This window comes from Capra hircus, chromosome 22 (assembly GCF_001704415.2).
Source record: "Capra hircus breed San Clemente chromosome 22, ASM170441v1, whole genome shotgun sequence".
NCBI classification, from domain to species: Eukaryota; Metazoa; Chordata; class Mammalia; order Artiodactyla; family Bovidae; genus Capra; species Capra hircus.
Window position 1 is genome coordinate 46,008,927 of NC_030829.1, and position 27,444 is coordinate 46,036,370.

Here is a 27,444-nt window from a genome sequence, read left to right on the forward strand (position 1 = left end):
AAGAACAACCCAGAAGCATCCATTAACTTAAATGGATAAATGTTATACATACACACAATGGGGCATCATTTGACAGTTTAAAATGCTAAGGTATTGATCCTTGCTACAACATGAACCTTGAAAACATCAAGTTCAGTGAAAGACGTGAATCACAAAAGGCCATATGTTGTATGATTCCATTTATCTGCAATGTCCAGAGTAAGTGAATCCATAGAGACAGAAAGGAGATTAGTGGGTTTCCTCGGGCTGGAGTAGGGAGTGGGATATAAAGAATGAGGAGGGTGTGTGGGTATGGGGTTTTCTTTGGGAGAATATAAAATTGTTCTAAAGTTAGACTGTGGTAACAGTTGTACAACCTAAAAAATATCAAAACCCAATAAACTGTAGACTTGAAATGGTGAACTTTATAGTAAATGAAATATACCTCAATAAAACTCTTAAAAAAAACAAAAGGTAGCATCCTAAATTTCGTTCTATGGATTACAGTTTCTCAGTCTCTGTTCTGAGGAATAGGTACAAGAGAGTATGACTTTCAAAATTTTACTATGAAACATTTAAAGCTACTATAATGATATCCCCTATGCAGGTTTTCACAGGGAACAGCACATGACAAAAAGCACTGGCTAATGAGTGCGGTCGGTGTAACATATATCATTCTTAACAAGAGCAGTGATAATTTACCAGCTAACCATTATTGAGCACTCAGCTATAAGTATTCACCAAGCACTTTCTTTATATAAATTATTTTTCTCAAAAGGAACTAGAGGGGTCCCCCCAAAGCTAGGCTGAATCTGGGTGCAAGAAACAGCCCATTATTGGTTAATTCTTTTCCTTTTCTATGATGATGAAACAAACCTCTATATTTAAAAACTAGGCTGCTATAAATCCAACCAAAGCACCAATCAACCTCGTTTTACAAATGTGAAAATGCAATCCCAGAGCAAGAAGGGGGAAATGGCCCTGTGCTCACTGCTAAATCCTTGGCTTACACTGGCTTTAATGTTCAAATCCCACCATGACCTTGGAAAGCGGAGTCCTGCCAAAACAGAACTCAAAAACTGGGTATAAGGACCCATAACTCCAAAATTCTGTGCTGATTTTGGGGTGGAGGGTGTGTTGGGGCTTTTGGTAAGGTTTATAAAAGGACAGTGGCTCATGGGAGTGAGTGTCCTGAAGACTGAGCACAGATTCAGTTTCTCAAAACTCTGGGCTATTTTTACTCCTGGAGCAATGATCTTCAGTGTGCCTGTCACTGTCTACTGTGGTATGCAGAGCAGCTGTTCTATGTGGCCAACTCTAATTCAGATTCTCTTGCACACTTGAAATAAAGCATAGTTGGTAGCTACATCACTAATCCATTTCTCTGAAGTTTGTTACTGTCATTCCTATCAGCTTAGAGCCCCTTTTGCCCCTGCAGTGCATTTGTAAGTCAAGTTTAAAAAAATTAATGCCAAATATATAAAAAGCCCCATCTCATAGTTGACATTTAGACCACAACTTGCCTTGGGTTCCTCACTTCTCCCTGGAGCATCTGCCATTCAGTCATGCTTTTAGATCCTAGTAAATACCACCCAAACCTGAGAGACTCATTTGTGTCTCAGAGAAACCATCGAGACACAACATGTGTGAGGGATCTCACTCAAGATTCCTGGAGAAGTTTGTTCCCTCTGCTGGAACGTTCTTCCCACAGATCTTTGCATAATGGCTGTATCTCATCATTCCAATCTCTGATCAGGTCACCTCCTCAGGGAGGCCTTCTCTGAGTCCCCATCCTCCCCCAGTCTGGAGAAGCACCGCCTCTGCCACATATAAGTATGGACACGAGCATTCTTCCCTGCCTTTGGTACTCCCAACCACACTTCATTTTTCACAGAGCATCAGCTGTGACCGGAAATTCCCTCTCCCCCTCCTCCCTCCCGCCCTTCTTCCTTTCTTCCTCCCGTTCCTGTAACGCTTGTCTGCTGTCTGTACCTCCCCCACAAGTGCAGGCTCTCCTCCACTGGCAGCAGTTTGGTCGGAATGATTCTTCACTGGCAGCTGCCACCCCAGCCTCAGGGCAGGAGAGCCAACAGTGCCCTCTCACCCCATCAAACATCATCCCCCAACTCGCTCCACAATGCCCTCCGGGGTGCTTGTTCTCAGTTGTATCCCCGGCAACAGGAAAATGGTAGGCGCTAGATATATATATTCATTGAATGATTTAATAAAAAAAAATGAAGATATGAAATAAGAGCTTTCTGTAAGTAAGCCTACCTGGGAAAACACTGAATTTGAAAGCAACAAGAGTTGAAGTTTGCCTCTCAGTGTAACCCAGCGTTCTCCACCTCACCTCTGCTGACATTTTGGACCAGATGATCCTGTGTTGTCGTGGGCTGTCCCGTGTGATGTCGGATAGTCTGGAGTATCCTTGATCTCTGCCCGCTGGATGTCAGCAGGACCCCTCCTAACCAGTCACGGCAATCAAAAATATGTCCAGATGTTGTCAAATGTCTCCTGAGGGTCAAAACTGTCCCTGGTTGAGAACAACTAGCGTGATCAGTAAATATTAACTTCTGCTATAATAAAACATTCCCTTTGCTCACCTACAAACTAGATGTTTATCCATGGAGACTTGATACATAATTTCTAAATACTAGTTAACTCATATATACCACATATATGAAATCCTACCAAAGAAATGTTGATGAGCTGAATATCTGCCTATAACATTTTGGCACCATTATTTACCCAACTGTAAGGAAAGCTGTATATTAAATAGTACACTCAGTTTAAATAACATGTACCTGGCAATAGCTAATGGTCAATGATGTTCAGCAACCTCTTTCTTAATCAACTGGTTAAAATGAGATCTTTTGTCCTAACATCAAGCATCCCCCTTCATTACAAGGCCAGAATTATGCAAATAAGACCACTTAACCTACATTTTCCAATTTTCCCCATGAATGGATCTAACATGCTCTGTGTTTCTTGCAAAGGAATAGACTGTGAATCAGTCCCCCCAAATTTACTAGAAATCCTTAAATTTTACACTTAAGACAGGTAATTTTAGGCATGCAAATCATTCATATCTCAATAAACCTGTTAAAATATTCATTCCTGTAACCAATGCCTTTCTTTCTGTTGCTGAACACATTAGCTACCCTAAGCATCAGGTTAGATGCTTTCAGTTCAGTTCAGTTCAGTTCAGTCGCTCAGTCGTGTCTGACTCTTTGTGACACCATCAATCGCAGCACGCCAGGCCTCCCATCACCAACTCCTGGAGTTCACTCAAACTCACGTCCATCAAGTCAGTGATGCCATCCAGCCATCTCATCCTCGGTCGTCCCCTTCTCCTCCTGCCCCCAATCCCTCCCAGCATCAGAGTCTTTTCCAATGAATCAACTCTTCACATGAGGTGGCCAAAGTACTGGAGTTTCAGCTTTAGCATCATTCCTTCCAAAGAAATCCCAGGGTTGATCTCCTTCAGAATGGACTGGTTGGATCTCCTTGCAGTCTAAGGGAAGGTCAGATGCTTGGACCTCGAAAAAACATCTGCTAATGCAGAGACAACTACTGTGCTAACAACAGTTGCCATCAAAATGGGACACTAAACACTGTTTCTGCTCCTTAAGATATCCATATTGGTCTGTATCACTTCACTATGGATAGGAATTTCAGCTGCTAAGTGCCTCTCTCAGAGTTTTGGTCAAGTTCTGTGTCCCTACTGTTTGGTCAGTAAACTTTGCAAGCATGTGTGCCTATAAGGGTTAGCTGCTCAGCTGTGTTCGACTCTTTGCAATCCCGTGAACTGTAGCCTGCCAGGCTCTTCAGTCCATGGAATTGTCCAGGCAAGAATACTGGAGTGGGTAGTATAGAGAACAGGTAAAAATGAACCTCACCTTTCTCAAGTCATTTAGTCAATATTCTTGACATATTTACCATATCAATTCTTACCTCGGCACTGGGAATAAAAATATAATTGGGATGGCCCTTGCCTCTGGAGAGAAATTATTTAGGAAATGAAATTAGAATACCTTAGAAGAGATTTTAGATTTTGATATGTTAAAGTTTACATTTTTAAGCAAATAATTCAGAATTTATTATCTATTACTTTCAAAATTCAGAAATATGAGCTTATCAAAAATTGAGATTAAGTATTTTATATTTGTCAGAGGGAGAGTCTAGAAGCATAGGGAAGTCAGAAAACACTCCAAGGAGGGGAATAAGTTCCCTGCCTCCTTATACCTTCCAATTTTTCTCAGTTCCTCACGTCTATGTATTTATTTTCTTTTCCTGGTCCTCTCTACCCCAGCATGATGGAAAACAGTGCCTATGACTCTTGGTTTATTGGACCTGGTCTCTTCATTGAGAGCGTAGTGTAGAATTAACACCATGATCTAGGTAACTTACAGAACTCAAGTCATAACAACTAAGGGCAAAATGGCTTTCTGTAAGTTCAATCCAATGTATAGAATCCTTACTGAGTGTCTACTATACTCCAGGGACTACACTGGGTTATGCTGTGAAGGACAGAAGATGAAAAGTAGGAAGTCTTTGATCTCTAGGAGTTTCTAAATGACTGTTCAGCTTTTCAATTCACTTATCCTGTGCAGACTTGGTTTTAAAAATAGCTGCTATTTTAAAGGTCTCCAGTGGTGGGGGGGTGGGGAGGGCAGAGGATACGGAATAAGGGGAGAGACTGTCAATCACAGGGTCTGGTTATTATTCATTTCTATCTAGAGGGCTGGCAAAAGAAAGAGGTCAGGAAATATTTACTGAATAAATGAATGAATGCAGAAGTACACTGCCAACTTGAAGATAAAAATAGGCCACCTCAAATCCTGGTAATTTTTACTTCTTGATATTGATGTTTCTTAAATTTATTTCCTCATTTTATCCCCAAATCAACCCAGAGTGAGGTGAGGGAGATAGTAATCCCAACCCTATTTTAGATAGAACTTCAGGGACCCAAGACCACACATTTAGCAAGTTATAGAGTGAGTGACAAAACTATGTAGACCTTACAATCCCAGGTTTACATTTCCAATAACAACAGAAAAATGGATTAGGGGCCTGACACACACAGCAGGTTCTAGCACTCTAGAGAGACTTGGTGGGCCAAAGAGAAAGTCCTACCACTTCTTCCTGTGCAGTGGGAAAGCAATTAAGAAAATTTAGCATGCTAGTGGCAGCTGGAGAGTTGGCAAGTTCCTCAAGAAAAGGACTGTAAGCAATGTCATAGGCCAAGAAGATGGATGGGGCCCATTTATGCACTGAGGCTGACGTATAAATGGAACCCTGCCCAGTTTGACTGCCCTTTCTTCAAAGATGTCATTGACAGATGAGTATCTAAATGTTTTTGTTTGAAAAGGAAAACAAAAAAAGAGAGAAAGAAGAGAATAACACACACACATAAAACCAAAACAAGAAACTCTTTCTATTGCAAACAGACACATTTAGCCAATGAACATGAGAACACCAGATCAGATCTGGGAGCACTGCAGGCTTTTCAAAGTAGTCCTTGATAATAAACTGCAAAGTTGCACACCTTTCTTTTCAGATAAATTTCAATTCAGCACAAGGATTTCATTGAAATCCCAAATTACGGCCAGTTGGCTGTATCCCATGTGCCGTTGGAGGCACACTGGTTGGGGGACAAGCCTGCTCACATATTCATCTTCATCTGCCAAAACAAGGTTTCTTCCCCAATTAAAATGGGCTTTTTAATTTTAAAGCAATAAACAATGTCTACTTAATTTGTAGAGAATACACAGAAGAAAGTTGCCGAACCTAATCATCCAGTGACATGACGGTTGAGTCAGAGCCAATGAAATGTGGGGAAGCGCTGAGGAGGCCTCTCCACTTTTGGAGACGTAAAGGTTCTTTTGAGGTCATTGCCTTCAGGATGCTGCATCCAAGTCAGCCTTCAAGATCAAATATGAGCAATTCTGTTTTATCTTATGTCTACTCAATATGGTTTAAAAAAGAAGATTCATAATCACCAGATTTAAAAGGTAATGACAGTACAGTTCCCTGGATAACCTTGGTTTTTGTCTTGCTCTGTAACTGCGTCCTGAAAATGGGCACTGGTTGACGCACACTGAACTGCAGTAACCAGGAGGATGTCTCTCCCACCCACTCAGGGTGGGCCAACCATGTCTCATGACTTGCCTCTGGTCTCAAGACGAGCACACAATTAGGAAAAGTCATGGTCTTCTCCAGACTGGATACACAGTGCCCAGGCTGAGTCCATGTTTCATCCACACTCAGCCAAGTAGACATTTATGAAATGTAAGTCATTTGGAAACATTTGAACATGGTTTGTAAACTTGGACAGATGTGGCTGGGATGGGCACAGTGATCTTAGAGCCATAACAGACCATCCTTCATGGTGACTTTCTGAGAAATTCAAGGAAAAGGTTTTAGAAAGAAATTTCAAACAGACAATTTGGTTCAGACCATGCTGTTATCAGCTGGTGCATGTGGCCTCAACTCCAGAGAGATAACATGCCTCCAGAACTAGCTGGCTGGGTCAGGCTGGAGGTGAGTAAGGCTGACCTTCAAACAAAAATAAATCTTACCGAGTTAAATGATCCTGTCTCCTACTTTCCTCAAGGAACATGAGATACTAAGAACAAAATGTGAAGACAGCAGCCCTGAATTTTCACAGTCTTTATCTCCTGGCTGATTAGTTACAGGTCTGCCTAGTTGAAGATGAGCTACTGGTCAGATATATATGACTGTCTTCCTTCCCATATCCAATAACCCAGGAATAGCCAGGGCAATGGTCACCAAATATTTCAGTCCTGCTAATATTTAATACAATTATGATGTATAGGCTATGTCAGAAAATAAAGCCAAAGAACAACCACTTCAAACGTGTCTGATCCATTTCAATTCCATCCCACAGTGTGTGGAGTCACAGAAGTAGATATTCAAAATCATCCTATGGTACAACTTACCAAAAACAAAATGACTCCCTTTGGTAAATCTAGCCAATTATCAGGATGATACTTAGACAGTCTCACCCACTCATTAACCAAAGGCTCCAACAATTTTTTATCAGAAACAAACAATGTGCCAGACACACTCTTAGGCTCCATTTTCTCAGCATCTATTCCCAAAGGAGGGTTTATGGCAGTTTCTGGCCCTATAGGCAAAATATCACCAATGAAAGCCTCCAGTCAGTCAAAAAAATCTACTGACACTCTTAAAAGTGAGCGAGACGGGAAAAAGCCAGATACAGGGTTTCTTTGACAATTTAAAACTCAGTCATGAAATGGCTTTTCCCCTGGTCCCAAACCCAGCACCTGCAGATACATCTAACTCTAATCCCCCAGGGGGATTAGGGTGATGAAAATCTCAGGTTCTCCAGAGAAGGGCACATTTCAGTTTGTATTTGCCAAAAATAAACCCACAATTTCCTTGCACGGCCCCTGTTATCCCAGTGACATAGAAGTGGGAGATCTGAAGCTTACTTTAAATTGGCATGGCACCTACTGTCAAGAAATGATCTTCTGCACATACCAACAATTTCCTACTGGCTCAGAGTCTATGGATAAAAGTCCTGGGAAATACTTCTGCTTTCCCGTCAAATACAACCAGCTGTCAGAACCTTGGGCTGGAGGAGATGATGCCAAGCTGAAGAGGATATAGACTTTGTTTTTGTTTTTTTTTTTTCAAACTTTCAAAGCCAACTTTCTGATACATGGAAGTAGCTGATGAATGATGAATGGACATCATGCTCATTTATATTCATTGATTTAAATACATCATTTACCTGCCACCACGGGAGATTTCCTTTCATCCAGGAGCTGGATGGAGGTACTTGCTGTCACCACATTGCTTTTGTTGACTGTTCCTATAAGAAAAAAAAAAAAAAAGATTAGTCACCAATTCTGAACCAGTTCTCACTTCCCAGAACTCAGAGTGGATCTGCCCTGTTAGGCCTGAAATGTGGGGTAGGCAGTCCTCTCAGCTTAAGAAATTAATGCACTGAGTTATGATATCATCACTGGGTAACATATAGCCACTTCACATCAAAATTATTAATCACCACAGAGGGACCACATTTTTAAAAATTTGTGGTTACTAATATCAGTGTCCCAAAGAAAGGCAATGCCAAAGAATGCTCAAACTACCACACAATTGCACTCATCTCACACGCTAGCAAAGTCATGCTCAAAATTCTCCAAGCCAGGCTTCAGCAATACGTGAACCGTGAATTTCCAGATGTTCAAGCTGGATTTAGAAAAGGCAGAGGAACCAGAGATCAAATTGCCAACATCTGCTGGCTCATTGAAAAAGCAACAGAGTTCCAGAAAAACATCTATTTCTGCTTTATTGACTATGCCAAAGCCTTTGACTATTTGGATCACAATAAGCTGTGGAAAATTCTGTAAGAGATGGGAATACCAGACCACCTGACTGCCTCTTGAAAAACCTATATGCAGGTCAGGAAGCAACAGTTAGAACTGGACATAGAACAACAGACTGATTCCAAATAGGAAAAGGAGTACATCAAGGCTGTATATTGTCACCCTGCTTATTTAACTTATATGCGGAGTACATCATGAGAAACGCTAGGCTGGAAGAAGCACAAGCTGGAATCAAGATTGCCGGGAGAAATATCAGTAACCTCAGATATGCAGATGACACTACCCTTATGGCAGAAAGTGAAGAGGAACTAAAAAGCCTCTTGAAGAAAGTGAAAGAGGAGAGTGAAAAAGTTGGCTTAAAGCTCAACATTCAGAAAATGAAGATCATGGCATCCAGTCCTATCACTTCATTGGAAATAGATGGGGAAACAGTGGAAACAGTGTCAGACTTTCTTTTTGGGGGGCTCCAAAATCACTGCAGATGGTGACTGCAGCCATGAAATTAAAAGACGTTTACTCCTTGGAAGCAAAGTTATGACTAACCTAGATAGCATATTGAAAAGCAGAGATATTACTTTGCCAACAAAGGTCCATCTAGTCAAGGCTATGGTTTTTCAGTGGTCATGTATGGATGTGAGAGTTGGACTGTGAAGAAAGCTGAGTGCCGAAGAATTGATGCTTTTGAACTGTGTTGTTGGAGAAGACTCTTGAGAGTCCCTTGGACTGCAAGGAGATCCAACCAGTCCATCCTAAAGGAGATCAGTCCTGGGTGATCACTGGAAGGACTGATGCTAAAGCTGAAACTCCAATACTTGGCCACCTCATGCAAAGAGTTGACTCATTGGAAAAGACCCTGATGCTGGGAGGGATTGGGGGCAAGAGGAGAAGGGGACAACAGAGGACGAGATGGCTGGATGGCATCATCAACTCGATGGACATGAGTTTGATTAAACTCCGGGAGTTGGTGATGGACAGGGAGGCCTGGTGTGCTGTGATTCATGGGGTCGCAAAGAGTCGGACACGACTGAGCGACTGAACTGAACTGAACTGAATATCGGTGTTTACTGTGTCAGTTATCATATTTACATTGCCTTTCTAAATATAGCCATAGACAGCTGCTTGAGATAAAGTACTGAAACTATTTTACAGTGAGTTGAGAACTTTAGCTGTGATTTATTGGTTAAAACTTTACTGAGATATAAAATTTTAATTTCAAGCCAAGTTCTTCTGAGCAAAACTATTCTAAATAGGGATAGAGCTGGAATGAAATCCTTACCCCATACTCTTATTAATGTGGTAACAATATGGTATTTTAGTATAAAGAGATTTTTAACTACTAGTGATGGTTCTAATACGCATGCATTAAAAGACACTGAACACAAATTCTTAATGCCCATAGTTAATAACTGTTACTCTAGTGGCCGCCTTATAAAAGGTTCAATGAATGTGAGTTGAATGCAATCCAATTGAATTTAGAAGCAGGGAGAAGGCAGATCTGAATTTAAATACACTTATGACCAAAACAATTAAGAATTTTCTGGCCTGCGTTTAAGCCGTAATAAAAACCAGCTTCTTTCCCAGTGTGTATAGGTATTCAACACACAGGAGAAAAACTGAGAGAACTCCACCATAACACTTGTGTGTGGTGATTTTTAACATTTTCTCCAAATCTAAAGGGGCCACAAAATCTCCTAAGATATTATGTCATCCATAACTTTATCATGAATAAGGTAAATTCCTTTTTATTATGTGATTTCATTCAAAGTTCAGTGAAAACCCCACTTGCCAAAAACCAATTAGACAACAGCCTTAATTAATCAGAATTCTTTTCCAGACATAATTCTTTGTAGGAAAAATGGTGAATAACAACAAAGCAAACTGAACAGAGGAGCCATTACACACAAGCACACACACACACACACACACACACACACGCACACACACGCACACACACACACACACGCACACACACGCACACACACACACACGCACACACGCACATGCAACACTTCTGGGAGACGGTCTCCTTACCCACAACTCCTCCTCCCTGTCCAGGTTTGGGAAAACCCCCTTCTGGATAACTTAATGGATCCAGTTCAGATCTAGAAAGCTAAGTTTTATTTTTTACTTTAGAAGATTACAAAAAAGAAAGTATCATGGAACTGCATGAGAGAAGAAGACATTATTATTGATAGGTTTGCAGAATTAGAAAGTCCACTGTTTCTTAGTTGATATTTTCAGCAATAAAATGTGATACAGATAAACATAAAGAAATTCTTAGTACCCGGAAATTTATATTTTAGAACATATACATGTGCGTAGGTGTGAGTTAACACACAGACCTGTCAGCAAAGGAGTAGAGACAGACTCCAAGAATCTTGCTTCTTAAAGGAATCTAACTGATAATCTCCTCTAAAATCCCACCTAGGGAGGGAATTTCTATAATAACACTTGGTCTTTTTTTTAGTATCTTCATTAATGAGGGACCCTCTTCCTAATAAGTTCATTCAACTAGTTATTAGACAACTCTTATCAACATGTCTTCCCAAGTTTTTTAAAACTTTATTTTTAAAGGTGTTTCATTTATGGAAATAAGCAAGTGCCAAAACTCAGGGAGGAGCTCTGACACTAAAGCATTAGAGTCCCCATTAGGGGTGACCTGGGAATGCTTGTAAGAGATTAATACAGAAGCCTCTAATATAAAACATAAGCGTATACTGAACTGTCCAGGGCAATCCAAATTTCTAGTACTATATCTTATTCATCTCTGAAGCTTTTAGAATACACAATACAGAGCCTTACACAGAATGAGCACTAAAAGTATCAGACGCATGAAACAAGAGATGGTAGGATGGCATCACCAACTCAATGGACATGAATTTGAGCAAGCTTCAAGAGATGGCGAAGGACAGGGAAGCCTTGCATGTTGCAGTCCATGGGGTTGCAAAGAGTCGGACATGACTGAGTGATTGAACAACGAGACAAGAAAAAGCCAGGGACAACTGAAAACCCTTTCCAGTTTCTCTTGCTTCTAAAACTGGATGAAATAAGGTAATGTTCAGTTCTCCTTTGGAGGGAGGACACCATAGCATATTTTTTTTATAATATCATAAAACCTAAAGACTGGAAGAATCATTGGCTACATGCCTCTCATGGGTCACTGCAGCTCCCTGTTAGGAGAGCACAAGGCTACACAAAATCTTAGTCATTACTCTTGTGTGTTGATTTAAATCAGCTTTGATGAGGAATTGTGGGCCTCCAAAGTGATGGGACTTGCTGAAAGTTCTGGCAAAAGATGTTATGGCTGTGTGAATTTTCTCTAAGTAGTACCATGATCACATTTTAGATTAAAATAAAAAAAATACTGAGAAGTTTGTATGCAAATTCTATATGGTACAAAATAACAGTCCTGCTTCCTGGCAGAGTATGGTCAAGTAAAAATTTCCTTGCTCTTGAGGTTGCAACACTTAGGGAGCTGGTCACTGGTTCAGGGCTAGACCAATATTCAGTACTGGCTCTCCTGGCTGGCTGTGGCTCCCTTTAGCCTCCAGGATGCTCCCTGATACTCTGCATGCAGTGCTCAGGCCAGCAGGACCAAAGGGACAGAAACAGCCTCCACCAAGGGCACCTACCTGTGCTGAATGGGATCGAGTAGACGAAGCTCCCTGGAATCTGCTCGGCAGCTCTTCGGTACCAGAGAGGGAAATGGTCTGCATTAAAGATGTTCTCCTTATCTCCTGCTTTCAGGAAGTCCCTTGAAATAGAAGAGAATGAGAGCATGGCACCACTGAGCAAGGAAGGCCAGGCACAAGTGCATCCCAACAACTTTTGCTGGGTAAAAAGCGTTGCTTTTAGAACCCTGAGCTGACTTCTCTCAGTACAGAGAGGACCTGTACAACATGCACCCCAGATTACTCAGAAATATTTTGTATAACCCTGCAGTTAGACTCCCAGTGGGTGAAATGACTTTTCCTAGTATACCTAGTGAACTAATAGTCTTAGCATCTGAAGCAAGCAAATAAAGTCTCCAGAAATACTATCAGAAGACCAAAGGGTTAGAAAGCTTTGTCTTGCCTTAAAATCCAGACACATGATACATATTTTGAGGGGATCAACATCTTAAAAAGATCTCACTCTTCTTAGAAAAAGTGTAAAGAAGGTAAACTGGATCTCTGTGAGGATCTTTGCTGCTTCTTTCCTTCCCTCCCTCTGTGTTCTGTGTTAATTGCTTGGTCAAGTCCAGGTCTTTCCAACCCCATGAACTGCAACCTGTGAGGCTCATCTGTCCATGGGATTTCCCAGGCAAGAACACTGGAGTGGGTTGCCATTTCCTTCTCCAGGGGATCTTACCAACCCAGGGATCAAACCCGGGTCTCCTGCATTGCAGGCAGATTCTTTACCACCTGAGCCACCGGGGAAGCCCTTCCCTACCTGTTCTCCAGCAAATAGGACTGCACCTACTTCCGGATATGAGGGGCTGCTGTGGTATTGGGTGAGACTGGTCTAAGTTTTAGGCAGAGCTGAATGATCTTGAGCCAGTTACTTGGGTTAGTTACTGAGTCGCTTAGCCCCATTTATTCATCTACAAAGTGGGAATAATAATATTACACTTACTGCAGTACTATCAGGATTATATAACACCATGTGTGAAAGGACTATGTAAGCTGAAACAATATATGGCTAATATTGGGGATGATAGCAGGTTATAGGGGCCATGAACTATAATAGATACACCTCCAAAATCAGGTGGTGGGGATAGGAGATAGAACCTCAGTGTAGGAGCCTGATGACATTACAGGTTAGCTCTAGCATGGGGACTTTATATTATCCAAACGTATTCCCAATACTTTGAACTCTCTTTAACAAAAACAGAGAAATTTTAAACTTTTTCTAGCCCTGGCTAATAGTGTATTCAAATGGGGGGTATCAACAAATACCATTTGATTGGAGGGGGGTAGGTAGATATAAGATCCTAAGACAATGCAAGCCAAGGTGCCTCTATATGAATCAATCATAGGTGTTTCTTGAAGACAGAAGGATTATCATTTCATCCATCCAGATATCCAATGATCATTAACCCATTTTTCAGATGCAATGAGTGAGGTGACTCAGACTGTGGGTGAGCCAGCAGTCTTGAGTGTGGTCCTGCCGTCTTTTAAATCCATCACAATCACCTGAACATGAGATTAGCAAGGTATTAGGGTATGTCATTGTTAGTGTTTTCTTATTTGTCTATTTGTATCTCAAAACACATAACAGGTTTTCCTTCTGAGGATTAGAAAGTCTACTTCCATGTCTTCCTTCGCCTCTCTGGATCCTAAAATGAGAAGAGGATGTGTATCCTGACAGTTCTAGTCTTCCGAGGAACTTGCCTTCTGGTAAAGTATTTGTCTCAGGATACAGGGGCTTTCCTGGTGGCTCAGTGGTAAAGAATCTGCCTGCAATTCAGGAGATGTGGTTTCAATCCCTGGCTTGGGAAGATCCCCCGGAGTAAGAAATGGCAATCCACTCCAATATTCTTGCATGGGAAATTCCAGGGACAGAGGAGCCTGGTGGGATGCAGTCCATGGGATTGCAGAGTGAGACACAACTTAGCAACTGGGCGTGCAAGCACGCATGCACACATAGGTGTAGAGAGGATTTCAAAAGAATCAAGTCACGACTGTAGTCAACCTCATAAATGACAAACTGAGTGGTTGAGAAAGAAAGAGCCTTCACATGGGAATTAAAAGCCAGTCTACAAAACAAGCAAAAATCTATGGATCTGCCACTTACAGATGCAGTTTTATAAGATGACATGGTTGGGGTCCAGGACTCATCTAAGAGACACAAGAGCACAGCTCAATTGGACTTAACGGTACATGGTGCTCCTGACAGGCCAGCCCCTTTCAAACCACTGGACACCCAGTGCCTCTGTTATTCCCACTTCAGTGACCTCCTATCACTGAAGGTCAGGATTTGTGAGGCTCCATAGTAACCTCTGGAATCACAAACACATACTCGGCAAACTCTGTACCTAAGACTCCACTCATCCCTGGCCTAATAATGACTCTTACTTCAGAGAAAAGAAATGGAAAAAATTGTTAATAGGCTCAGGAAAGACTTCCCAGGCTCATACCAGCTCTGATCAAACACCAATTTAAAGAGTTAAGACCCTGGGGCTCTCTGAAGATACAGGGGTTGAACAGTGTTGGTTTAAATGGCATCTGGGTACTGAAGTTGGTGACACTCAGCCCACTGTCCATCTGGTCTCTTTAGAATATGGAAACAGCATCAAAGAGAGGGCCACCAGAATGCCCAGTCCTAGCCGTGGGGCTCTACAGGCCCTCAGACTCTGAGCTGAGGCACAGGGGTTCATTAAAACGGACATAAGCACACATCAGAATTGAAACACTGCTTCTCGGACAAGGAGAAATTCCTCAGCAGAGGAGCAAGACGGCTGAAAGCCCTCTGGTCATCTGTCAGGAGTTGAGTGAGTCCTCCCTCTGGCTGCTCCCCCAGGAGCGACACTATCTCTAGCATCCTTAAGTGACCCGTCAGGGCGGGAGAGGGCTCCAGGACAGAGGACAGATGCCAACAAGTGTGAAGAACAGAGTTGTGGAAAGGTCAGCAATGGGCAGGTGAACACACACACATTTTATATTTTACATTTAAAGTCACACAGTTGTGTCTGGCTCTTTGCAACCCCATGAACTGTATAGTCCATGGAACCCTCCAGGCCAGAATACTGGAGTGGGTAGCCTTTCACTCCTCCAGGGGACCTTCCCAACCCAGGGATCAAACCTAGGTCTCCTGCATTGCAGGCAGATTCTTTACCAGCTGAGTCATAACGGAAGCCCAAGAATACTGGAGTGGGTAGTCTATCCCTTCTCCAGGAGATCTTCCCAACCCAGGAATCAAACCTGGGTCTCCTGCATTGCAGGGGGATTCTTTACCAACTGAGCTATCAGGGAAGCCAAAAACACACACACTGTGGTCCCCAAAGGAGAAGAGAGAGGAAAAATGTCAACAGGTCTGAGTCCTGTTTCCACTGCTGCTGGAATCAATGAATGAAATAAACGCCCCTTTCATTACCCTGCTTCAGGAGCTCCCTACTTACTGATTGGTGAGCTGCTCTGCCCCAACAAACAGGTTGATTCTCGAGAGGCCTGTGCGAGTGCCAAGGAAGGCTACCTCCACGCCCTTGTCCGAATTCCTAAAACAGAGCAACACAAGTCAGGGGGATTCTGCCAGACAGTCAGTAGATAACAGCTTCTGCATTTTAAAACTCATGGAATGTTGTATGAAATAACAGCTTCGAAGCCTGAAATTTTGGTAGAAATTACAGAAACATACACACACCCACCCACACACAAGTACACACAGGATGCTGACTCTGATCCCTTACAAAGGTTTTCATGGTAATTTTTACCAGAAAAACTATGACATCCATGACCTAGCTTGGTGTGCATAAGAAAAGGTACCCTGAAAGATAAATAAACACACCTTTATCTCAAGGTTCTGGGTGCAAGCTCAGAAAGAGCCGGCCAATTTTGAGGAGAGGAAGGAAAGCCTTAGAGTTAGCTTTCTGAACTGATGCTACCAAGTCCATTCTTGGTCCTGAGATCATTAGTGAAATCTTCCATTAGCAAAACCCAGCAACTTAGCCACTGATTCAAGTCTGGAGTATCCCACAGCCTAAAAATGTTTAGGACTTGAATTCTTCACCATTTAGGGGGCACCAACATGGAAGTTTTACCCTCACCATCAACCCCAGAAGGATCAGTAATGAAATGACTTCTGTAAATAGTTCGACAGGAGGCCATGCATAGGAACTCTAAGGAAGGCCTTAGCAAAGAGAACTCATTTGAAGATTTACTGAAGATTTTTTTCAACAGTGAAGGTAAATTTTATGTTTGAACATGTTCTTCAGGGTGTTCTCAGTGCTTACTTCTTCAAAACAAAACAAATAGTCTTTTGCCACAAATATACAGTTTTCTTCTACCAAAAAAGTATGAAGAGAATACTGATTCTTGAGTTTGCTTCCCTGCCCTAGATGCCAGTAGCAATTTGATTCAAAGCTTTATCCATGTCATCTTCAATATAAGATCTTTTAGTGACTTAATCTCTGATGGTTATCAAAGTGGTCAATACTACTTTTAAGTATTTAAGGGATGAATAAAAACCAACACTATGTATTAGTTTCTGTTCATAGCCTACACCAAGCAGGAAAGCCAGGCTGCCCAATCAGTAACAGATGTGGACTACAAAGCAAGCTACCATTTTGGAAATCTTTAGCATCTGTTAGGGGTGAATCAGCAATCTTTGCACAGGATTTTAAGTTTCCCAAGAACCTAAAAGAAACATTCCCACTACAGAATGCAATCACAGAAAAGGTTCTGACGCTTTCCAAATCTCCCAGGGAATAAGATTCATGCAGGTAAGCAGTCCAAGGATACCCCTCAAATATAATGAGAGTAGTTTGTTATAACTTTCGGACTCCAGAGTCACGTATTAAACTACCTACCTTAGGAGTCATTTTAACTTTAAAATGTCTAGAAAAGAATTCTGTCCATGTCCAGTCCCAAACTTGTTCTTGCTTTCTTGTCTCCTGACCAAGGAAATAGCATGACTATCTACACAGGTATTCATGTCATAAACCTGAGAATGATTCTTGACAGCTCAGCCTCCCTCCCCTCACACCGTGAACTCATCATCAAGTCCTGGGGGTCTCACTTTCAAAGCATCCCTCTAGTGCATCCCTTCTCTCCGTACCCACAGCCACTGCCTTGGTCCAAGTGACAAATCCCTTGAACTGCTACTTATCACACTCTATTATCTACATATCAGCAGAAGGATTTTTTTTAATGCAAATCTGATCATCTACTTCTTAAAATCTTCAAATGTCCTTAAAATTCTTCAGGGATTTCCCAATATTCTGACTATAATGTCCGAAATCCTTAACCTGATTCCCAATGTTCTAAACCATCAGGGCCCAATGAACCCTTGTCTCCTGACATCTTCCAGCCTACCCTTCACAGTTTAGCTCTGCTGGCCTTCTTTAAATTCCTCAACTGTCCAAATACTCTCTCACCTCAGGGTCTTGCACATGCTGTTCCATTTCTCTGGAATTCTCCTACAGAATACGTGAACTAGTTCCTTGTCACAAAAGCCTTTCCTTTCTTCTATCTCCACTCTAGGTCTTACTACAGTCCACATGTCTAATTTTTCCTTCATAATTATCACAATTCTCAATCACACTATATTTCACAGGCACCACGATGATAAGGACTATGTTTGATTGAGTTATTTCCATTTCACCAATATCTGGCCCAGCGCTTGTCACAAAACAGACATGCAATCAATAGTTGATGAATGAATGAATGGAAATGAGAGCAGAGTGAATGACAGACCTAATAGAGGAGAACAGACGAAAGGGAAAATAAAAGAAGGGAAGGAGCGAATCAGAGAATGAAAAAGGAGAGAGAACTGAATAACATAGGACATGGAGGCAAAGGGCAAAAGGAACTTTTTAAAATTTTTAATCGTTAACAGGCTACTTAAAGTAGTAGAATAATAGTAAGAATAATAATAGCTACTGAAGCACTTCTCATCCTAGTCTTTGACAACTTCTGTTGGTTGCCCTCCTCCCCCTACATACTCCACTTCGGAAATGAAACCTCAGGGTTATGTCTGACACCCTAATGAAACAGAGCTCTCACTTTCCTGTCCTCCTCACAACCTAGCCTGGCCCAGATCCCAGGTTCCCTCCAGACTGTGGAGGAGAGGGAGCCACGGCAGGGCAGGAAGCAAAACGCTCCTTCCGCCTCCCTCGCTCTCGGAAGTGTCACCCTACCTCAGCAGACCGAATTTCATGTAATGTTGAAATTCAAACAAATTATATGTCAAACCCAGGAGCTTGCCATCCAAGTCAGAGCCGCTAATCTGCTCTAGCTCTTGTGGTTTGGAGCTTTGGGGAAAATTAAAGAACTTTAACACCAGCCTCCTAAAGCAACTTTAGTTCTTTAAACCATAACCATATTTCGGACGGCTTGTGGGGAAATGGCCATGAAAAGGGGACACGTGCAACCACTTACTCAGATTTGTTGAGGGCAAGGCTGGTCCAATAGGCTTCAATGGGAGCACTCACCACAGCATCAAAAAGGACTTCCTGTATCAATTCTTTATCACCTGTTGGGAAAGACAGACTTGAAAAGATGGCTTTGGCTGGACCCCAAACTACAGCATGAGAGGTGCTCACCAGACTCATTCTGCAGTATCTGCAGGCCACTATCTCCTGCGGCGTGTTGCTGTGTTAACTGCCCACCAGGTGAGAATATGAAACCGCTCTGACACCTGATACACCACGAGACAAGGGCCTCCAAAGCATGTGGATAAGACGACAGTAAATTGAGAGTGCTGGGTGTCTCACACTTCCAGTTGCCACTTTCCCTCCCCATCGAATAGTTGGTGCCATAGACCAGCAAGCCAACTCTGGGATTTGGAGATTTGGAGACTGGAAGGCAGCACTCCTCGGAAAATTTTCTCTTTTCATCCCCATTTCTGCCCTCTATCAAAATTTGCAATTCTTCAGGGCCCTGATTTTGATTGTAAGGGAGAGGGATATGATAGCTAATCATTTCTGGGACTCTTATTTTGTGACTTCTTCCATCTAAGCTTTTATTTATTTATTTCCATCCTAAAGCGAGACATTCATCCTTATCCAGATGAGTTCTTGATAGAGCTCTGTGGAAGAGGATGAGAAATCAGGAGGATATCATGAGTCTAGCAGAGGGATCCTAAAACCCTCCAGCTTTATCACCTACAGCAGGCCAGTGCTCACCGTGGCTGGTGGCCAAGAAGATGGTGCAGCTTTGCTGTAAAAGCAAAACCTGGAAACAACTCATCATGAAATAGACAATGAATAAATTGAGACATAGTTACATAGTAGAATACCACACAGTAATTCAAGTAAATGCATCAGAGCTAAATGATCAACACAAATCTCAAAAATATAATGTATGATAATGAAACATAGGTTGTGGGATAATATATATTATACAATATATATAAATTTTAGTATACAAAGTAATGAACATAATGACATAAAATGGATATGGATGCATAGTTATATATGTATATTTTGGTGTATATATATATATAGTACACAATGCATGGGAATGGTGAATAAATACAGAGTGGTAATTCTCTCTGAGAGGGAAGTGGGACCACTCAGGATCTTCAACATTATCTTTGATATTTCATTCCTTAAAAAGTGCCTGCAGCAAATATGGCAAAAAGTTTAAAATTTGACAGAGCTGGATGGTAAATGTAAGTGCTTCTTTATATTAGGGTTCCACGTTCGTTTCTTAAACATATCACTCAAAAAGGCAAATAAAACCAAAAATTGAGTTCACATGACATCCATCTGATCCTTTCTCTACTAGAGCATATCCCGAAAAGCAAATCCATTTCATGAAGATGTGGTTTGGATGTGGATAATCTTACACCTCTCAGAGGGCTGTTAGGTTTTTCTGTAAGATAACACATGCAAAGAACTTTTCATATCACTAACAAGTGGTATCTGCTAGGGGTAGGGGTGAGTGCTGTGCTCATTTCTGGTGAATCCCTTGTGCCCAGACTTTAGCTACTGGAATTAATACCATAAACCTGTGTTTGTCCAGGGGACTATTCCTTGCACTTGGTGAGCTTGGCCTGCTGCTGCTCTCTCCTTGCCCCGCTCCTTCTCCCCCTGCACCAGCTCCTGGCCATTTCCGATTCACCGAGCTCCCTGAGAGGGCACTTGGTGGGAGGAGGGGCAGCAGGATGTACACTGCGAGAGGCAACATGTCACAGCGGCAGGTCCCACCCTGGACAGAAACCAGGAGACCTAGAGTATGGCCTTGGATGAGACAAGTCTTATTTTCAGCCCTTGTGTCTCATGTGCAAAATAAGAGAGTAGCTGTTGATAGTCTCCTTCCAGCTATAACATTTTCATCCTACTCAGGTGCTTGACTAAATGGTTTGGTAATAGGACACATTCAATGTGAAGGGTTAAATTGGGACCGAGTTCACCCACACCCCCCTCCACTGCCCAACCGCCACATGCACAGACACGTGCGCTGGAAAGCACACTCACACTGCAGCAGAGGTTCTTTGCCTTTGAGGTAGAGTTTAATAGCTTCTAGCTGAGACAGATGACGGTGCTCTGGGTGTAGGTCAGTGTTGCAGTAGGACCTAGGAATGTGACATGGCCCAAAACAAGAATGTGTACATATTTATAGCATCACTTTCCTTTGCCTTTGAATCAGGAGAACTGGGCAAGGGAGTACAGGCAACTTGAAATCAAAGAGAACAATAAATACCAATGCTGAGAAGGACTGTTTCATTCTTACCATTCGTCTGCCAAGGACACATCAGGGTGTTCTAAGTCATGCAGGCCTGGAGGTCAAGAAGAAGGGCGTCATGAGTATGTATCATCTGTGTGGGGCACTGACTCCCTGCATTCTCTTCTGTGCTTCAAATGTTCTAGGGTTAAGGCCATGGGGAGAGGGGGTTAAGAGTAGACATCAATCCCAAAGACATCTGCCTGGGAAAAGGGACTCGGCACATAGGAAACATTTTTGTCTCAGGCAGAACCTTCCCCCAACTTCCACTTCATTCAGCCACTACTGCAACCTCCCCAGACAGAGTCTCCCAGACTCAACTCCTTGAACATAAATGAGGCACCAGCAGGTCCTGGGAAAGAAGCTTAACACAACAGTGGAGATACCAACTTTGGAGGCCCACACACTACAGCCTGAGTCAGGAACTTGAGTGGGCCACTAAACTCCTGTGTGATGTCAGCAGGTTGCTTCACTTTTCTAAATGTCAGTTTCTTTTTGTGCAAAACAGTAATAATAATCATCCCTAAGGAACAGGTGGTTAGGAGGGTGAAACTATAGGGTGAATGGTATGAGACTGCCAAAACTCAACTGTTTTTAACCAGCAAAACCTGCTAGGTGATACAGGATCCTAAGCAGAAATGAGTCGTCAGTCTGGAGAGGTAGCTAGGAGAACTGAGGCTTGCAGGGAATTGGAGAGTGTTTATAGAATGCTCGCGATGCCCTAAGTGTACGAAACCACTCTTTCTCCTTGTGTCTTTATGTGACTTCACTTTCATGGGTGGTCAGCAGACACACACTTCTAAGTGACCACCTCAGAAACTCCACTGATTGAGAATGGCAATTTCCCTCATGATCAATGATATCTTACTGCGCTCACGACTCCAGTATCCTCCTCAAACACAAATGCACAAAATAAATAGCAAAATACTAGAACCAGCATCACATACTCCTGTTTGACTTCATAGTTGGGAATAAATGATATAGAATATCATCCTATATGACACAAGTGGCCATACCCTGGCTCCAGCACCTACTGGCAGGATGAGCTTGGGAATGCCACAATAGTGCCAAAGGTCATAGACTACTCCAGAGGGTTGAATGGGATAGCGATTAGTCCCTAGGGCAATCCGTGCGTCAATCCACGCTTTCCTCCCTTTCTTGCTTCTTCCACTCCTACCTCCCTCCCTTCCATTCTTCCTTCAATTTATTTATGGAGCATCAACTATGAGCCAGGTACTATTCTAGGTCTACAGCCTTGAAAACATAACAGAGACCAAAAGAAAAAGCACTAATTGTCTCATGATATTTACTTTCTAGTGGCAGAAAAGAGATAAGAAAATAAAGTTAAAATACATAGCTTATCACTAGTGAGGAGTATGAAGTTAAGGGAGAGAATGAAGCAAGGAGAGGGGGTCCCAAGAGATGGGGAGGGATGAGGGAGTGTCAGTGTTAACTGCTGGAGTCTGGGATGCTTCGCTGAGACAGTGACTTTAAGCAAAGACCTGCAAGAAGTGAGGGGAGGGCCAGGGAGTAACTAAGGCGCTTGTGGCAGAAGGAACCACAGATGCAGAGGCCCTGAACTGGATCTCGCCTTCCTGGAATATTGCGTTAATGGTATCAATTCTATATATAGTTCTAGTTTCTGTGCTCATCAGTCTTCATCTACAAATCTCTCTACCTAGACCCTAAAGGGAAGATCTTTTTGATTGCTTCCTCTCTGAGCTCCTAGACCACCAAGGAAATACGGCTGTTCTCTAACTCTCTCACCTCCAATTTAGATACTCCTGACAAAATCACATCTACTCTTGATCGATTATGCTGACAATAATAACATTAGCTCCAACTTACTGAACAAGTACTGTGTGCAACATATCTGTATCAAGATATGCGCGTGTGTGTGTGTGTCCACACACATGTGCTCAGTCATATGCTCTTGGCAACTCCGCGACTATAGCCTGCCAGGCTCCTCTGTCCATGGAATTCTCCAGGCAAGAATATTGCAGCGGGTAGTCATTCCCTTCTCCAGGGGATTTCCTGACCAAGGGACTGAACCCACGTCTCCTGCTTTGCAGGCAGATTCTTTACTATCTGAGCCACCAGGGACTGTTCTGACCATAAGCTACTTCCTCACCTTGACCTCAGATGGCTTAGATGTGAATTTTCTGTCTTCATGGGCAGGACATCTACAGAGTCACACGTGGCTCATGGAGCCAGAAAATGAAAGAAGATTTTAAAAAAGATCCCTGAGAATACATCCTGTTGAGTATTTTGCTCAAATCACAAAGTTGCCTTTTTTTTCCTTGCCTGTCTCTAGGAAGAGGGAGCACATACTTGATTGCCTCTGCAGCGGGGACACTCTGAGCTTTGTCCGGGTCAAAATGACCCACATTCACTCTCCTTCCTATTCCTTAGGACCTCACAATCAGTTGGGAGATAAAACCCAAAGTCTATGAAACGTTGTGGGGACACTGGGCAGTAGAGCAGGCCATATATGGAATCTGCCACTTCAGGGACTTCCTATCTCCTTCTTGCTTCTCTGCTACATCACTGGAATGAATCACAAAGCAGTCCAGCTTCTGGAAGTTCACTATCCTCATTTGTAACCAGTTCTAACCCACGAAAAGCTGGATTGTAACTGACCTTCCCACTCTTGGCATACTCCCTGAGGATACCCAGGATACCCACACTCCCTGAGGATACCCAAAAAGAACACTGGTCTGGTCCAACTCCTTCTCTGTCAAGATGCAAAAATTTAACACCTAGGTAGGGCCACTCTGGGAGTGAAGCCTTTCACATGCTACCCCCAGTGCTCCTTTTGAGCTGGTGATACTGGTAAAGATAACTTCTCTGAGCTACTGGGTTGTTGGGAGATGCAAAGGACAGTATGGGGAAGACAGCAGTTTTAAAGATTAATGGGCTGTAACAACTGCTACCATTTACTGGGAGTCCCCAGTGCACTGGCGCTTTATGAAGACAAGAAGAGCTAAGAACCTCAAGATGCTCCTTATTCCTTCTGACTTAGATAAATCATTTGAATTATCGCATTTCCCTTGGACCTAGGCTGCCTCAAAACACAAGTGAAATTTGTAGCTCAATGTGGAGAAGACTAAGGCTTGCCTACCTTTGTTTTCCTTTTCCTGGGCTTGAGTTTTTACCCTAATTCATATTTTTCTTGGTACTGATTTTTATGTATGAGAAGAATACAGCTGGCAGATGGATGGTTCCTATAAGTCGCCTCGACAACTTTGTGGATAAAAGCACAACATAAATAAATGAAACCATAAGGAAAGCCGCCACTATCTGGGAGTCCCAGGCATCTGAAACAGTCTAAGAGAGCAAGGTAAAATCAGGGGGGGTAAATGGTTGAGTCAAACGTCCATTAGAGAAAGGGCTGGATAGCTGAGCAAATTCTTCAGCTAACCCAATGGCTTCAGGGCTTTCTTCCCACATGAAAGGATTAAGATGGATAAAGACAGCGTCTTACCTTCTTCAATAGTTACATTCCCTCGGAAGAAATATTTCCCATGGCCTCTGGAGAGCGCCACACCTAAACTGCAGAGAAACAAAGCAGATCTTGAAATGCATAACAGTGACTGGAACACACTTGTTGGCTAACTTTTTATTTTCCATTTTCACATTTCCATTTCATGTTCTGTAAGCAATTTTTTTTTTCAAAAGTTTACTTTCAAAACCCCACTGATTAGAGTTGGTGTTGGTCTTTCTTAGATTTGATCAGCTGCTTCAGTGTAATTTCTGATTGGAAGTGCAGCAGCAATGGGTGGCTCTCAAGTATGTTTAAAAGAGGTGTGGCGACTGCTACAAGTCCCTGAGCAAGCCCTTCTCTCAGATGCTTTTGTAAGAGCTACATGCCCTAATAATCTTCATTACCGCTTTATGCATCCCCTGCCCTACATTTAGCCACACAAGGGTCTTTCCAGACTATAGAGTTTGAGATGAGGGAAAATTAACCCCTTTCTAATGGCAAAAATGAACACTTCTGCTGTCACTTGAATGTAGCCACATGACTGTATGGTGGGTTTCTTTGCCCAAGCCTCTTCCTTGTCTGATAGACAGTAAAGCGTCTGTCTACAATGAGGGAGACCCGGGTTCGATCCCTGGGGTTGGGAAGGTCCCCTGGAGAAGGAAATGGCAATCCATTCCAGGACTATTGCCTGGAAAATCCCACGGATGGAGGAGCCTGGGGGGCTGCAGTCCATAGGATTGCAAAGAGTTGGACACGACTGAGCGACTTCAATTTAAGCTCCTTCCTTTTTCGTCTAAAGTCAGAGAATATGTTTGATGACACAGTCTCATCGTTTGGCAAACCCACTTAGCAGTCATGTGTTTCCTCAAGCGCTCTGGTTCCAAATGGAATTCACCCAAGATCCCTGGCCATATACGACAACACCACCACAGATTTTATTAAGATGGATCCAGAGTCAGTAAACTCTTTTTTCCCTGAGCTCTGTGAGGCATCAGTTGAAGAACACAAAGAAGTCCTACCAAAGTAACTTTTTACAAAAAGCATTATCACACTAAGTTAATAGCGGGAAACTTCAGAATGCCACATAAGAAAGCAGGCAAGGGGGGCAAGTGCATTTTTCCAGATTTTTACAAAGAGAAATAACAGGATTGAAAGGCAGACAAAGCACAGAGGAACAGTACGGAGAAATTAAAACCGAAGCACAACACGTAGGGATGAATATGCTGCCTCGAAGTGTGAAGGAACACTTTTTGATCATGGAAATAAAGGGCAGCAAGTTAGATGGTTAAGGACCCTGGTAACCCGCTGAATTTATCTCTCCACCCTTAGTTGGAACCCCCAAAGCTTATTTGCTTGATAATGAGATGCAAAGCCATGGCAAATTGAATGAGTTCTCCTAGGTGAGCCTGAACCATTTTTCCCCTTATGGAAAACAAAAACAAAAGCAGCCTGGGAAAAGCCCCTTCCTCACTCTTTCCAGCCTTTAGGCAGGATGTTTGGTTATCTTCAGATGATGAGCTCTGAGAGTGTCAGCAGGTTTTGTACAAACACAACTGATGGGTCTGATGGAATGTCCATGTATTATGGTCAGCTCTACCTGAAAGGAGTACCCTTGATGTCTGTATAATAGTAGTCATTTGTCATCACCAAAACCCGTTTCTAGATTGAAAAAACAAAAAAAGGTCGTAGAGAAAAGAAAACATGGTTAGTCTGCTAGGTGAAGTTTTCAGAAATAAATAAAAATAAATGGACACAGTATGATCAGGTTAACAGTACTACATGAATCTTGTTTGAGATAAGTAAAGACAAGAGAAAAATGAGCTCAGTGAATGATATTTACTCCAGATAGAGCTTTCAAAGCTAATTTTTCACAGTGGTTTGTTTTAAATTAAGCGGCAAGAATGTTTGAGAAAAATGTACCCCTTTGTCCACTGTCTTCTTCACCTCCATGGAAAACTTCCCGGTCTTTCTATTCACCATGGCATTTCTTAACTAAAACGATAAAAAAAAATTGGGGTTAGTGCTTCCCAGGGTCACCATACTGTCTTGGACACCTTTCACCATCTAGCTTGAATGCATCTTTGCTGTCTTGTGTATGCAGGGCTGGCCTGTTTCCCCATCCACTCTTGGTGCACTTTTGCAGTAAGTCTAAATACTATTTTCAGATCTCTGAAATGGGGCTTTGGAAGAATAAACATCCAGCTGTTCTTGTCTAGGGGGAGAGAGGCTAATAAAAATAAATAAAGGACCATCAACTTCAATTTGGGGTGCTCATGTAAACCTCAGGGCAACAGTGGCCAAAAAAACGTTTTCAACGTTAAATCCTGAGAGTCAGGGAACAAACCCCCAGCAAATGCTGAAATACTCAAGAAGCAAGGAAGTCTCAGGGCACAAGTTACATTTTCACAAAGGGTATTGGTTTGTTATGGAGAAAATCATTTTTGAAAACACAATCAAGTTAAAGATATTTTCCTATATAGTAGTTTTTTGTTTGGTTGGTTGTTTTCAAAAGCCAACCATCTGGAAGATAGGGATTAGCTTTTCACAGCATGAACCATCTTCAAATACTCACTGAGAAATCTGGGCCACTGAAAAGCCTGGCTGAGGCTGATGGGCAGTGAACGGGGCAACCCTGCGTCTGATTTTTGAAGGTCTCATCTGGGAACCATGAGCCTCCGTCCCTTCCCCCACCCCTGGCTGATCTCTGCTAATTACTGCTGGCCCTTCTGTGAGTTCAGAGAAGGACAGCAGACACAGTGATGAAAGCTGTGCCATCGTGGGCACCAATAGGAGACGACGGGAAGGCCATTTAATGAAACAGGAGCAAATGCTGACATGCCACAGCCTGTCAGGAAAGGCTTTTTCCCAGCCCCGTGCTTGTTTTTTTTCTTTTAATTCTTTCCCCTCTTTTCTCCTTTGAGGAGCTTGAATAAGATCTGGCCGATAGAGAAGTGCAGTGCTTGCAAGCAACCTAAATTTGATGCGGGGCCTGTCTAGATTTGGGTTCACATTCCCATCTTCTGTGCAAGAGAGTAAAAGCATAATTTTTAGCTGGAGGCATGTATAAAATAAAACATATATTTTACTCTAGATATTTTTTAACAACACATAATGGGCATTTCTGGAAATATTTTCCCATTTTAACTTTTGTGGTTTTGGATGGGGAGAGCTGGTCCTAATTAAGTCTACTTTCTAACTCTTAAGAACAGCTCGATTTATCTTTGACATGGTTTTCATT

At 42.4% G+C, this 27,444-nt stretch overlaps 1 protein-coding gene across 2 annotated transcripts in view; it reads right to left on the bottom strand.

Annotated features, from left to right (window-relative positions):
• CACNA2D3 (calcium voltage-gated channel auxiliary subunit alpha2delta 3) overlaps positions 1–27,444 on the bottom strand; it is an 870,293-nt gene that overhangs the window by 144,342 nt on the left and 698,507 nt on the right. For both annotated transcript variants that reach the window (XM_018038437.1, XM_018038438.1), the window contains exons 19-27: positions 26,127–26,198; positions 25,804–25,865; positions 24,207–24,274; positions 20,732–20,777; positions 20,476–20,573; positions 18,434–18,527; positions 15,457–15,552; positions 11,990–12,111; positions 7,760–7,840 (exon numbers count right to left, since the gene is read on the bottom strand). In XM_018038437.1, coding sequence (XP_017893926.1) covers positions 7,760–7,840; positions 11,990–12,111; positions 15,457–15,552; positions 18,434–18,527; positions 20,476–20,573; positions 20,732–20,777; positions 24,207–24,274; positions 25,804–25,865; positions 26,127–26,198 — 739 coding nt within the window. The remainder of the gene's footprint in view (positions 1–7,759; positions 7,841–11,989; positions 12,112–15,456; positions 15,553–18,433; positions 18,528–20,475; positions 20,574–20,731; positions 20,778–24,206; positions 24,275–25,803; positions 25,866–26,126; positions 26,199–27,444) is intronic.